This window comes from Polypterus senegalus, chromosome 4 (genome assembly GCF_016835505.1).
Source record: "Polypterus senegalus isolate Bchr_013 chromosome 4, ASM1683550v1, whole genome shotgun sequence".
Classification (NCBI taxonomy): Eukaryota; Metazoa; Chordata; class Cladistia; order Polypteriformes; family Polypteridae; genus Polypterus; species Polypterus senegalus.
This window is the reverse complement of record NC_053157.1, coordinates 246,626,188-246,639,538: the sequence shown is the minus strand read 5'-3', so window position 1 is coordinate 246,639,538 and position 13,351 is coordinate 246,626,188. Positions and strand designations below refer to the sequence as shown.

The window sequence follows — 13,351 nt, the reverse complement described above, 5'->3', positions numbered from 1 at the left end:
GCTGTTATGTCTTTTTTGTAGCCTGGAGACCAAAACTGCACATCAGACTCCAGATGAGGCCTCACCAGTGTGTTATAAAGCTTGAGCAGAACCTCCTGTGACTTGTACTCCACACATCAAGGCGCTATATAACCTGTCATTCTGTTAGCCTTCTTAATAGCCTCTGAACACTGTCGATAGCGCCAAGTCCACTACAACTCCTAAATCCTTCTGTGTATTCCCATTGTGTATTCACACCTCACATTTTTACTTTCCTATGTGTAATACTTTACATTTACTGACTGCTGTCCACGTCCTTCTTTAATGATATAATGTATTCAAAATTATTGCCCAATGCTCCTGTCTTGGTATCATCTGCAAACTTAACTAGCTTGTTACTTATATTCCTATCTAAATCATTTATATATTTTAAAAACAGCAGCGGCCCCAGTACTGACCCCTGCTGGTCACCACTCTAAACATCAGCCAATTCTGATGAGGTTGCTCTCACCATCACACTCTGCTTCCTGTGTCTGAGCCAATTCTGCACACATCGACACACATCACCCTGAACTGCCACATCTTTTAGTTTGATTCCCACCCTCTCACATGGCACCTTGTCAAATGCTTTCTGAAAGTCCAGATAAATAATATCATAAGTTCCACTTTGATTGTATCCTTTTGTTGCCTCCTCATAGAATTAGATGTTAGTAAAATATGACCTCCCTCTTCTGACCCCATGCTAACTGTTCAGTTAAACTCCTGTCCTTGCCATGTGTTGCTCAAATCTTATCCTTAATTATTCCTTCCATTAATTGTCCAGTGACTCACATTCAGCTTACTGGCCAATCGTTGCTTGGATTAACCTGGTCACCCTTTTTATATAATTAGATAATATTTGCCATTTTCCAGTCCTTCGTGATTTCTCCAGTATGTTCATTGACTGTATTTTTTATTCCCCTTTACTATTTGCACTTCATCTCCTCCTTGACTCTTCTTTTGCTACTAATATACTGAAAGAATCTATTTTCCTCTCTAACTGTCTTTTAGGCTCCCTGATATCCTTCTTACTGGTTGCCCTCATGTTCCTCATTCTCATTTTTTTCCTTTGCAGCTTTTTAAAAAACTTTTTATTAACCCACTGTGAAGATATTTAAAATTTCCCATAAATTTCAATTTTAGGTTTGTACCTGTCCTGCATTACATGTAAAACATTTTAAAACCTTTTCCACTGCTCCTCGACAGTCTCCACACTTAAAAGCTTATCCCAGTTTATCCTCCTTAGACTTTGTTGCATCTGCTCAAAATTGGCCCTACCAAAGTTCAAATTGACAGTTTTACTCTTTTCAGAGTAGCACCATATATATTTTATTTTCACACAATTACCTTACAACAGACCAGCTTTTCTCAACAATAGCCATTCTTCTTCTTCTTCTTCTTCTTCTTTCCTCCTTTCATTCTCCACCCCAGGTTAACATTGTCCTGATCCACTCTCAAACCCAGGATGACCAGGAGAGGCTCTTTTTAAAGTCCTCCCTGTGTAACTCTATCAGGGTCCTCACAGGACAATATTCTTCTCCTATCTAACAGCTTTCTGTGCAAAGAGTGATGAGGGAACATGAAAAGAGCTTCACTGATCTGATTCACTGCATTGAGGAAACCCACAAGAAATTGACAGAGAGGATCACAGAAAAAGAAAAGAGAGAAATGGAGAAGGCTGAAGGAGTCATGAAGCAACTGGAGAAGGAGATTGAGGAGCTGAAGAGGAGAGAAGCTGAGCTGAAGGAGCTTTCAAAGACCAAGGACCATCTCCACTTCCTGCAGGTGAGAGCGGCAATTCACAGGGAGTCTGATCAGACTGGGGTGTGTGGGAGCTGAAAAACTTCAAAATCAAGAGAGCTGAGGAGTTTGGCAAGTACAGGCTATTCAGTCCAACTTCATATTTGCCGAATATTATCATAATTTTTGCAAAAATCTGAAAGCTCTGCATTCATCTACATGACAGGGAGGTAAATCTACAGTTGTTTGTTTGAAGAAACAAATTTATATGACATTTATTCTTAGTAAAGAGTCATTTTAAATGGTGTCACCTGAGAAAAGAAGACACCAACTCCTTCATATCTTTAAACACACCTGTCATGTACTCATGTCTCTGTCCCTTAACTGATGACAATCTATTCCTTCAGCATTTCCTCACAGCTCAAACCCCACAGTCCAGTCTGGAAAATCCAAGTTTTTGGATTTAATTTAATGGCCAAGTTCCCCTATCTATCTATCTATCTATCTATCTATCTATCTATCTATCTATCTATCTATCTATCTATCTATCTATCTATCTATCTATCTATCTATCTATTATATAGTGCCTTTTACTCTATCTATCTATCTATCTATCTATCTATCTATCTATCTATCTATCTATCTATCTATCTATCTATCTATCTATCTATCTAATTAACTTCATCTCAGTATATTAAAGAGTCCAATGCCTTGTTTTGTCTGTTAAGTCAGTTCTTCACCTGCCTGTCTGCTGCCCACTCAGTCTACTTATCTACACTTTGATGATAAGCTTTTTATGGACATCTGTTCTAAAAGCTTTTTGAAAGTCAAGGCCAATGACATTTTTTGGTCCACCACACTGATATTTACTAAAAATGAGGTCCTTGTTGTTAATTTTACTTTTTATTTCTCCTTGTCCCCTGTTCTCTGCTGATGCAGACTTTCTCATCTTGCTGTGTCTTTCCTGCTAATGGAGACTCGCTCACCTTCACTGTCACGGCTGACTTTTCTTCTGAGGACCTGCTAAAGGAACTGTCATGTTTGAAAAAGAGTCTGGAGAAGATCAGCCAACAGGACATCCTGACAAGGACTCCATCAGGTGTGGCATCTAGTCATTTGGTGTTCACTGTTAGAGTCCATTAGAAGGAGAAGAGTGACGATCACAGGGACACTGAGATGCCTGTAGAAGGCCTGCTCTTTTACATTTATCGCTAAGCCTTTACTGTTAAGATTTTTTATAATGTCCCTTACAGTGACTAGCTGAGTGATATCACACTCTCATATTAAACAGAGTTCTTGAATGTTTAAGGAAAATATTAGATTTCTTATTAGCACAGTGAAACGCCAGGGTTTTAAACAGTGTTAATGTTACAATGGTATGTCTATCTGTTTTGATCATGTTGTACATTTATGAACCTCTGTGCACAGGACAAGCCAGCCCTTACATTCTTCTTTCTTTGTGCTTCTTGTTTCTTCTGTTCCTTGGACATTGCTGCCCTATGGTGGACACTGTGTGACATTATGACACAGCACAGATGTCAGACGTCAGATGTTTATTGCTTTATGTATATAGAGATACTTTTTCTGTTTATTCCTTTAAAAGCTACTTCTTCATATCACATTAGGATTCTTTGCATTTGCTCTGCATGACAACCAAAATAAAATATGGAACAGAAAGTTGTGTTAACCTGGAGGGCCTGCTCGGCGTACAAATGAAGTGTTGTGAACTTGAAAGCAGTGAAGACATAAATGAAATTGAATTGGGATCAACGTCAGTGCTTTGTAATATCATTAAACCTGAATGAGCTTCTGCTGTCTTCTCTGTCCTTTACATTTTTGTACATGGGCTCCTCATTAAAAGTTCATGTTAATCCATTTTCCACCATGCTTCCACAGGCTCATGTGTTTTCTAAGTGTGGTGTCGTATACTCAGACTCATTACACCCACTAACTTTAAAGAGAGTTTCACACAGCAAGAGTATTTCTTCACATATTTTAGTGATAAAGATCGGCAAATCAGAGGAGTGCATTAGAACCCTGACCACTTCAGGACCACCTGAACACTCCACTGAGTGCACATAACAAGTTCACAGGTGAAACACATTAACAGACTTTACAAATTATAAACTATATAATGTCTACATATCATGATACTGTGTGTTTAAACAAATCTGTAATCTAAAGCAGTTCTGCACTGATGAACATAAATGGAACCTAACAATGTCTGTCCATGAACAGAACTGCTGAGCTGTGGCCAACTGACAACAAAGGAGAGGAAAACAGAAAGTGAGGTGACGATGGTTAACAGGTCAGACATGTGTGCGCCCAACTACACCGACACTGTTTACTACCAGGAAGAAAGTCTGAGATCCAATGGTGGATTGGACTGGGCAGGCTGAACTTGGTCAGTTTCTTATCATGAAGCTCTGAGATGTTGGTGTCTAAAGCAGAGGTCAAGTCCACAATCGAGATCCTCACATCTGACCTGCTGATCAAGGTGTTGGTAAATAAAACTCAGACTCAGAGTCACTGCGTCATCAACACACCGGTGGGCTCTATGTGCAGACTTGATCCACATGTTTTGTTGTTTTATTTTACAGTTTTTCTCGATTGGTTTGGCTCATTTCTTGAAACCGAGATGACATTCTCAAAACCATAAGGTCATTTGGCCAAACAGTCTTACAGTGCTGCCCAACATTATAGCTCACTAACAAAACAAATATCTTACCCCAAACTCTTCGTCCATGCTTCAAAAGCAGATTCCTTTCCCATATAAAAGGTCAGTACAGTCAGAATAGCACAGATCCTTCTCAATTGCCTTGGCACATGTGCATTCATTTAGTGCTTTTGTCAGAATACCCCGGATGGTTTAGCACAACACCATGGATCCCCTGCAAAAGCTCATATCTCTCCCAAAAGAGTTTATCCATGTGTCAAAACTAAATATCCTTCCCATATAAATAGTCAATGTCCCCAAAATGCATTATACCTTTGGCATTGTTTAAGCACTGCAAGTCAAAATGCTTAGACGTTTTGTCACTGAGGCACAGGTCTAGCAACAGAATACCACTATGAATAAAACCAAAAGATTTTACAGTAAAATCAGCCTCCAATAAACCACTCATACTCAAGGAAACTGTAAACATTTTTATTCGTACAAAGAAATGTTAACATTAGAGAACATACTGTGAAAAGAAAACATATACAGTTATAAACACAAACAAAAAAAACCAAAAAAACTCTAGCCCACCATACTGTAAATAAAGTCTCAGAACTATAGTACAGTAATATTTTCAGTGGTCGCCATTGCCACCATCCTCATCCTCCTGGCCATCGACGCGCTGCTCTCTGTCAGGCCATAAATTCTCATCCACATCACAACGGATATTTTCTCGTGCGATGCAGCGAGGGAAGAAACGGCGTGAATGTCTCAACCATCCCCTACATTGATCCCCTGTGATGTCCTCACATGCAGCATCCATTGCATGCAGCAGGGAACTCTGGTCTTGAGCCTGATGCTCATACACCCTCCACCTCCAAGCTGAAAAAACTCCTCAATTGGATTCAGGAAAGGAGAGTAAGGTGGAAGAAACTCCATTAGCATCCGGGGATGGGTGGTGAACCAGGTTCTGATGCGTGGCCGCGGTGGAAGTTCACATTATCCCACACAATGACATAATGTGGTAGCTGAGGTCCTTCTACACCTCTCTCATTTTCTGGGATCAGATCAGTATAAAGGTGGTCCAAAAAATTGAGGAGCTTTTGTGTATTGTAGGGCCCTAAACTGGGAATGTGTGTGGCCACACCTCTTTCTGATATAGCGGCACACATTGTTATATTTGCTCCTCGCTGGCCTGGGACATCCACAGTGGCTCGGTGGCCAATGATGTTACGGCCACGCCTTCGACCTTTGGCCAGGTTGAAGCCAGCTTCATCAACGAACACTAGGATGTGAGGGGTTTCGTTGCCTTCTAATGCCATAATTCTCTACAATAGAATAGAAATAAATCTAATCAGTCAAGTAGAGACAGATACTGCAGGGAGGATCTAAAGTACTGTACAAACAGGGAGTGGGAAACTGAAGACAATTTCTAGGAAAAATGCTCTAGTCACACAAAGCTGGATTCTGAAGGTGAAAAGGATAACGCAAAACAAAAAAACAGTGGTAACCATGTCTTACTGTAATAGTGTTACAATGATAGACAACCAGTAGTTGACTTACATGCACATACTGGTACCGCAGCCCTTTCACTCTGTCAGAGTTTCTCTCAAATGGTACCCTGTAAATCTGTTTCATGGTCATCTGATGTTTCTTCAATACCGGTCTATTGTGGAGATGCTGATAGAGTTTATATTTTGGAACATTACATTGTCTAGCAGGATTGCATTACGAATCTGTCTCAGTGTGATGGCATTATTTGCAATGACCATGTTGCATATTTCTTGTTCTTGTTGTTCATTTAGAAGTTTTCTTCTGCCACCCACTTGAGGCTGTCGTTCAATCCTAGACATACAAGTCAAAGGTCAACACTGTAAATTTGTTATAAAATGAGTTACCAATGTAATTGTACTGCTGTCTTATGGTACTAGAAGTGTGATGCACTGCACAGTGACTGGAATACTATTCACAGTATTTTCTCCATTTTTGTCTTTGTCATTTTATAGTATCATATAACATCACATGACGATATTACAGTACTCTAGGCCTACACACACACCAACACTGAATAGTTCAATAGCATAGTTCTGTACCTGTTTTCCCTGCGAAAGGTTTGGATGATGGAGGAGACTGTAGACCGAGGCACATTAGGCTGCACTCGGCGACCTGCCTCTGCCATTGTGAGGCGATGGTTTATGACGTGGTCAATAAGGGTGGCCCGGATTTCATCTGGGACATCATGGTGCCTCCGTGCTCCTCGGCCTCTTCCCCCTATTCCTCCACGCATTCTCACTCCTCCTCTTCCTCTTCTTCTTCCTCCTCTTCCTCGAGCAGGAAGTTGCTGTTGTACTTGGCGAGGTGCTTCCATGTTCACACTGCAAATGAAACTGGCCCCGCGCCAAGCTCTGTCTATATACTTTTGGCAGCAGTCATAATCATAGACAACACCTGTCAGGTATCTGAACAACCTGTTTGATTGGTCATCTGAGATGTGGGAAACTGCTCCTTCGTTAGTTCTAATTTCACCTGATTGATTGTCAAGTACTGTCATAACTTTATCAAATGTTCCAAGATATTCTTTCATGGTATTATATCTTTGACTAATTTTGACAGTTGAACAGACAATTGTGCATATGATGACTTACACAACGAAACCATGCTGATATGTTTTGGAGTGAGTGACCATTTCACTGAAAAATCAACTAATCAGTTTAGATCGGCAAGATCTATTTATTTGGAAAATGTGCTAAATGTGGGCTCATTGTGCTAACTGTAGCTACTTGTACATAATCATTTGAAAAGAAGCACAGAGTCACTTGAGACATGTACTAAAGCATTTGCAATTTGATTAAACCAATGAAAAATGACATTCTGTTGTGAACAATTGCAAGGTGGTTTGGAGATTTGTCCATGTTATTTTGAGAATGTCATCTCGGTTTCAGGAAATGAGCCAAACCAATCGAGAAAAACTGTAACTGCATTACATTTGTAATTAGTGTTTAAGAATTTAATATTATAAAATTCAACCATAACTACAGCTGTCAGCATTAATGTGTTAACACTTGAGTTTAATTCTAAAGCCTTGATCCATTATTATAACAAAAAAATTGCGAGATTCCAGAATGTACCATCTTGTTCCTTCTCTGGTCACCCTTTGTCATCTGAACTGCACTGATCTGCTCTCCTGCTCTCAGCTCATCTCATCTCATGCAGACTGCTGCAATGTCCTGAACTGAACTTTACTCTTACATGCTATATTAGAATGTTTTATCCCATAAATATCATGGTCAGGAACATTGCACTTCTCAATTCAGGCGAGATTAAGTCGTTAATGTAACAATGGAAGAAACACCTTTGTTTCTTCTCAGCGGAAATTTTCATTTTAAAACTAACATTTCAGACATCTCTCTGTGTAAAATCAAATTATCATAACACACACATGAAGAGCTGGCCATGTTAACATCTGCAGAGTTCAATAAACTAACCTGACTGGAGAAACTACTGGAACTGTGCAGGTCAGTTATGAGCTTCCAGACGTCTGCTTATGGATTGTAGTGTTGTTGTTTTTGAAATTATTGAAGTGATGATAAAGTGTTTCGTTATTAATAACTATGATCACCAAAAAGGAAGCTCTTTGTGAGTGTAATATTTGCAAAGAGATCAGATCCTAAGATTTTTAATCCCTGAATTTTAATGGTTGTTTTAGGGTTAATTTATGTAATTGATCACATCTACAAACTATACATTAAAGCGGCTGAGAACGCTGTGGCACCTAAAGCTGAAATGTAACAACAGTTGCCTCGAAAACAAAAGGCCTTCTTTTACTAGACATTCATTCATAGTTCCTGCAACTGAAAGCATTAAAAATAAACATGACGAGTAATCACAGAAGCAATTCAATGCTGTGCCAAGTAATGTTATTTATTTCATAAAATAGAAATGAACTATTAATAAATACAAGCAAGCAAAACTATTTGATTACAACCTGACAATAGAATTAGGATGTTGTGGCTCAGGTGGTTTGTTATTTCATTTTAAAATCAGTCTTTGATGCTTTTGTTCGATGGTGCATTGTTCAGCTGCCTTTTTTCTTTTTTATATTGTGCAAAAAAAGAGATCTAGTTTGGAATCTGAAAATGTGAACAAACTTGTGTGCCTTAGCAACTGGTTAAGAAGGTTAAATAATGATTACAGTGGCATTGAGCATATCCAAAATACTGTCTGTTGTTTAGATTAGACTTTAGATTAAGTGTCCATAATTATGCTATATGTACCACTGAATTTACCTGCATAATTACAGAGTAAATGGGTGTTACTACCTTATACATATTGTGTAATAGAGTGTAACACTATAATTAAGAACTAAATTGTAATTGTTATTAAACTATTTTTCTAATGATGTATGCACAGCATTACACAGTAAGTACAGGTAATAACATTTAGTTACTCTGTAATTATTCTGTGAATTATGCACTGTAATGTGCATTTGATCACAAATAATTTCATCATAGAGTTCAATTGAATGCAATTAAAAAAATAATCTACTGGCAGCCCTAATCTTAACATTCTCCGTTCTTCTTTTTTCTTTGTATTTTCAGGTCATGAAGCTCCAATTTTTACCCTACAGCCTCCTGAACCTCAGAGCAGAGAGGAGTTTTTACAATGTGAGTCTGTCAATTCATTGAATTTATTATCATTTCACTGTTAATATCTCAGGCCATACTTATGATATGAAAGTGTAGCCAGCAAAAAGCATTATGTGAGTGTGGTGTGACTGATGAGCTGAACGTGATGGGGGTCCTGTGACTGGTGCATTATGGGATATTGAGATTCAGGACAGGGAATCACCAAAGCAGTCTGTTAGACTTGAGTCTCTTACGTGTCAAGTGGACTCAGAGGAAATAAAAATGAAATTCTGCCAACTATGCCATATCCACCTTAAACAATAGTCTGACATCCAGTGTCCTTTGTCCTTTTTCTATTGTTTTATTTTTTTCTTTGCACTTCTTGCTGTTTTCTCTTTCTGTATAACAGTGTCTCTTTCCTGATGCTTTTCTACTTCAGTTATTCCCTTACAATAATGATAATAATAATCCATTTACAAATCACATGGCATTCAATGAAAACTGCTAAGTGTGTTTCACATAAAAACCACAATATCCACCATCATTAACATATACAAATAAAGTATATGGATATACAGACACAGCCAAAAGCAGTGGATAAAAAAAAATCTCAAATTTATGTGAAATAAGTTAAAGCTGACAAAAGTGCTCAACATCCTTTATTCTTTTCTTCATAGCGCAGAAACTGTGTTATTTATTTGACATAACACATTTGTAGGAATTAAACCAAAAGAAGATGGCATTGAAAATTTTGTTGAAGCCATTACATGTTAAAACACATCTTTGAGTAAGAATCAGTCCACTATGGGAATCACGGGTGTCTTCAGTCACTCAGCCCTCAGAAAGCTTTGCTGAGTCATTTCATTTTGTGCATCACACTGGACATGGATAAGAGAAGAAGAGCAAAGGAAGAAGGTCAGTTTAAATGTAAATATTTGAACGGTTTATTCTAAGCCATCTGAAGTCTGTCACTGCTACTGATCTCGACCCTCTTCAGTTTGCATATTGAGCACACAGATCTGTGGATGACACCATCAACATGGGCCTTCACTGTGTGCTCGAGCACCAGGACTGTAAAGGAACTTCTGCCAGAATCCTGTTTGTAGACGTCAGCTCAGCTTTTAATGCCATTGGGCCTGCGCTGCGATAACTAAACTTCTACACTCTGAACTGAATCCTTCCATCTGTGAATGGATTTACAGTTTTCTGATTAACCTGAAACAATACGTTTGTGTGGACTCCCACCTCTCAGACTGTCTCTGTATCAGCAAAAGTGCCCCTTGAGACAGTGGACAGCCCCCCTTCGTTACTCCTTGTACCCCAATGACTGCTGGTCCACTGATCTTCAGTTAAATCATTAAGTTCACTGATGACACCACAATATTGGTCTAATTACTAACGGCAATGAAACACCTTCTAGAAAAGAGGGGTCTCGTCTTGTGTCTTGGTGAGCTTCAACACCCTGCTGCTCAAGACCCCCGAGACAGTGGAAATGGCCATTGACTTTCTCAAACAGCAGTCACAACCTCTGACACTAGTAATGAATTATTCAGCAGTCAATATGGTGGACTCCTTCAAAGTTCAGAGCACAACAATCACAGACACTCTCAGCTGGGACATGAACACCACCACATCACTAAGAAGGCACAGCGGCGATTGGACTTCTTACGCTAGATGAAGAAATTAAATATTTCACAGCCAATCCTCGGTCAGTTTCACAAAGCCGTAATTCAAACTGTAATCACATTCTCCATTGGTGTCCGGTTTGGCTCACCAACGGCACACTCCATAAATAAATGAGAGCGTGTGGTGAGGTCTGCTGTGCTCTTCATCTGTGCAGACCTGTAGACATCTCGTGTCACTAACCATGTCATAAGGACCACCACGGACTCATCTCAGCAGCTCATCACTTCTTCACACAAACTCCCAAACACTTCAGTCAATTCAAACTCAAACTAACAGACACCTCCAGAGTTTCTTAGCCAGAGCGACAGCCTCTCACAGCAGTGACTTAGCCGTCTTCTGTGTGTATTCATGTGTTCTGTCAGAGACTGTGTGTGTACAGTGTGAGGACTGTACACACAGTGAGAAACGGGATTACACAGTCCACACTCACACTCTCACTGGCACATCACTATCAGCACATCTCCTTTATAATTGGATTATTCTACCACTTGGTTTGAAGTTTGTCTTTTTCACTTCAGCTCTTTCTGTTATTTGTCTGTGATGTTGTGTTCCGTTATAAGGAGCTCCAAATCTACCAAGTCAGATTTCTGCACATTAAGTACTGGAGAATAAATGGATCAGGATTTATTGTGATTCCAGGATTTTATTTTAAATTCCCACATATTATGTCCAATCAGATGAGCTCTTTACTATTAGTGTCTCATCAGCGCAGCTCCTGATTGGTCCTTGTTAATTGTCTGTGTTGTGCTCCATCCCCAGTCCCGTTACACACTCCCAGATTTCCTCACTCGTTTTCTTTTCTTTCCTTTCAGATTTCTGTCCACTCACACTGGACATCAACACGGCAAACAAACTTCTCCGTCTGTTTGAAGGGAACAAGAAGGTGAGATGTAAGGAGACAAAAGCCAAATATCCTGATCATCCTGACAGATTTGACCTCTGTTACCAAGTTCTGTGCAGAGAAGCTCTGACTGGGACTCGCTATTACTGGGAGGTGGAGTGCAGTGGACGCCTTATGAGGATTGGAGTCGCATATAAAGGACTGAGAAGGAAAGGAGATGGCAAGGAGTGTGGCCTTGGAAAGAACGACAAGTCCTGGTGTTTGCGGTGTTTTGATTCTGAGTACTCTGTGTGGCACAATAACAAGAGGACTCTAATCAAGGCCCCCTACAGCCCCAGAATAGGTGTGTATCTGGACTGGCCTGCTGGCTGTCTGTCATTTTATAGCATCTCAAACACTATGACCCTCCTGCACAGGTTCAACACCTCCTTCACTGAGCCCCTTTATCCAGGGTTTAGGCTTCTGTTTAACTCCAGTGTAACAATCAGCCAGCTGACACCATGTGACCATTGACCAGTAGGCCTACCTTCCACCAGTCACTTGATGTCCCCACAAGCTCAGGTCCTCTTTGTGTTTGTAGTTTGGGGTCAAATTAATTTTACAGGATGGGTGGGTTGGGGGGCAGCACCTCTTTGATTGAATTTGTGAATGAGAATGAGGGGCGAGTGTGTCTGTCAGGGTCTCCATTTTTATTGGGTTTCAGTAGCCAATCAGGTGTGTGTGTGTCATAATAAGGGGCGGAGACACCTCAGATCTACAAATACTAGTCTGACCAGCAGGGGTCACTGTTAATTCACAGTCACATGTCCTTCAGACTGACACCCCAACAACTACTGAGGTACCCAAGTGTCACTGAATGTCACCTGTTAAGTAGGACAGGCGTGTGGTCCTGCTGGATCAGCACAACTGAAAGGCGCTATACAGACTCAGTATCAAGAGCTCTTAAATAGTGACTATATGTAGGAGCAGAGAGTGACAGATGGGACTGGAGGGTTGTCCACTCACCAGACATTTTGTGACCCTCCATTGGTCACTCAAAGGGTCATTCACTTCAGAATGAATTCACTGTGAATGTCTGAAGACGAGGACTCACCGGTCAGTCAGATGTCGGCCATACTGATAGAGTTTGGTGTTTTAGTTGATGTCACATTAAACTTTAAACTATACCTCCTCCTTGTCCCCAGATTTGTCACTCCTGGTATACTGAAAGCTCCAACATCTTCAAAAAATGAATTCTTGGTCAGTTGGCACACACTTGACATGGGTGCACATGTGTGGCTTTGCAGTGGAGTGGCACCCCACCCAGGGTTGGCCCACTTTGTTCACAAACCTGAAATTGAAAAGTGGATAGGATAAATACAATAATAATATGCCCAGGCTGACCCTCTGCCCCCCACACTACTGAGCTGTTCAGTTACTAATAAAGATGAACATTAAATGGTGAATTTGACACTCATGGACACCACAAGAAGTTGTAGAGCATTGAGGACTGAAGTCAGATGTGATGTTTCATTTTGGGTTTCATTTCTGCATTAAATGAGTTACAATGAATTTTGTATGAATTTCATGTAAATGGTATTTATTTTATTGCTGTATGTATGGTGTGTTGTTGAATATTTTGCTTCTAAGTCTCATGTTTATGTATTTTGTTGGTTTAGTTATCCCTCATTTTTTTTTTTTTTGTGTTCCTTGTGGAGCCTGGGGGGTGGGGACACTTGACACTGCAGCTGGAGCTCCGCCCCCAGGGGTATTTAAGAAGAAGCTGCAGATGAAAGAGTCGCT

General features: G+C 40.1%; 1 protein-coding gene across 1 annotated transcript in view; it reads left to right on the top strand.

Annotated features, from left to right (window-relative positions):
- LOC120528395 (tripartite motif-containing protein 16-like) overlaps positions 1 to 13,337 on the top strand; it is a 32,886-nt gene extending 19,549 nt beyond the window's left edge. Inside the window, exons 3-6 of the mRNA XM_039752550.1 lie at positions 1,570 to 1,803; positions 2,698 to 2,857; positions 9,016 to 9,081; positions 11,541 to 13,337. Coding sequence (XP_039608484.1) covers positions 1,570 to 1,803; positions 2,698 to 2,857; positions 9,016 to 9,081; positions 11,541 to 12,082 — 1,002 coding nt within the window. The 3' untranslated portion in view covers positions 12,083 to 13,337. The remainder of the gene's footprint in view (positions 1 to 1,569; positions 1,804 to 2,697; positions 2,858 to 9,015; positions 9,082 to 11,540) is intronic.
- Positions 13,338 to 13,351: the final 14 nt, after the last annotated feature.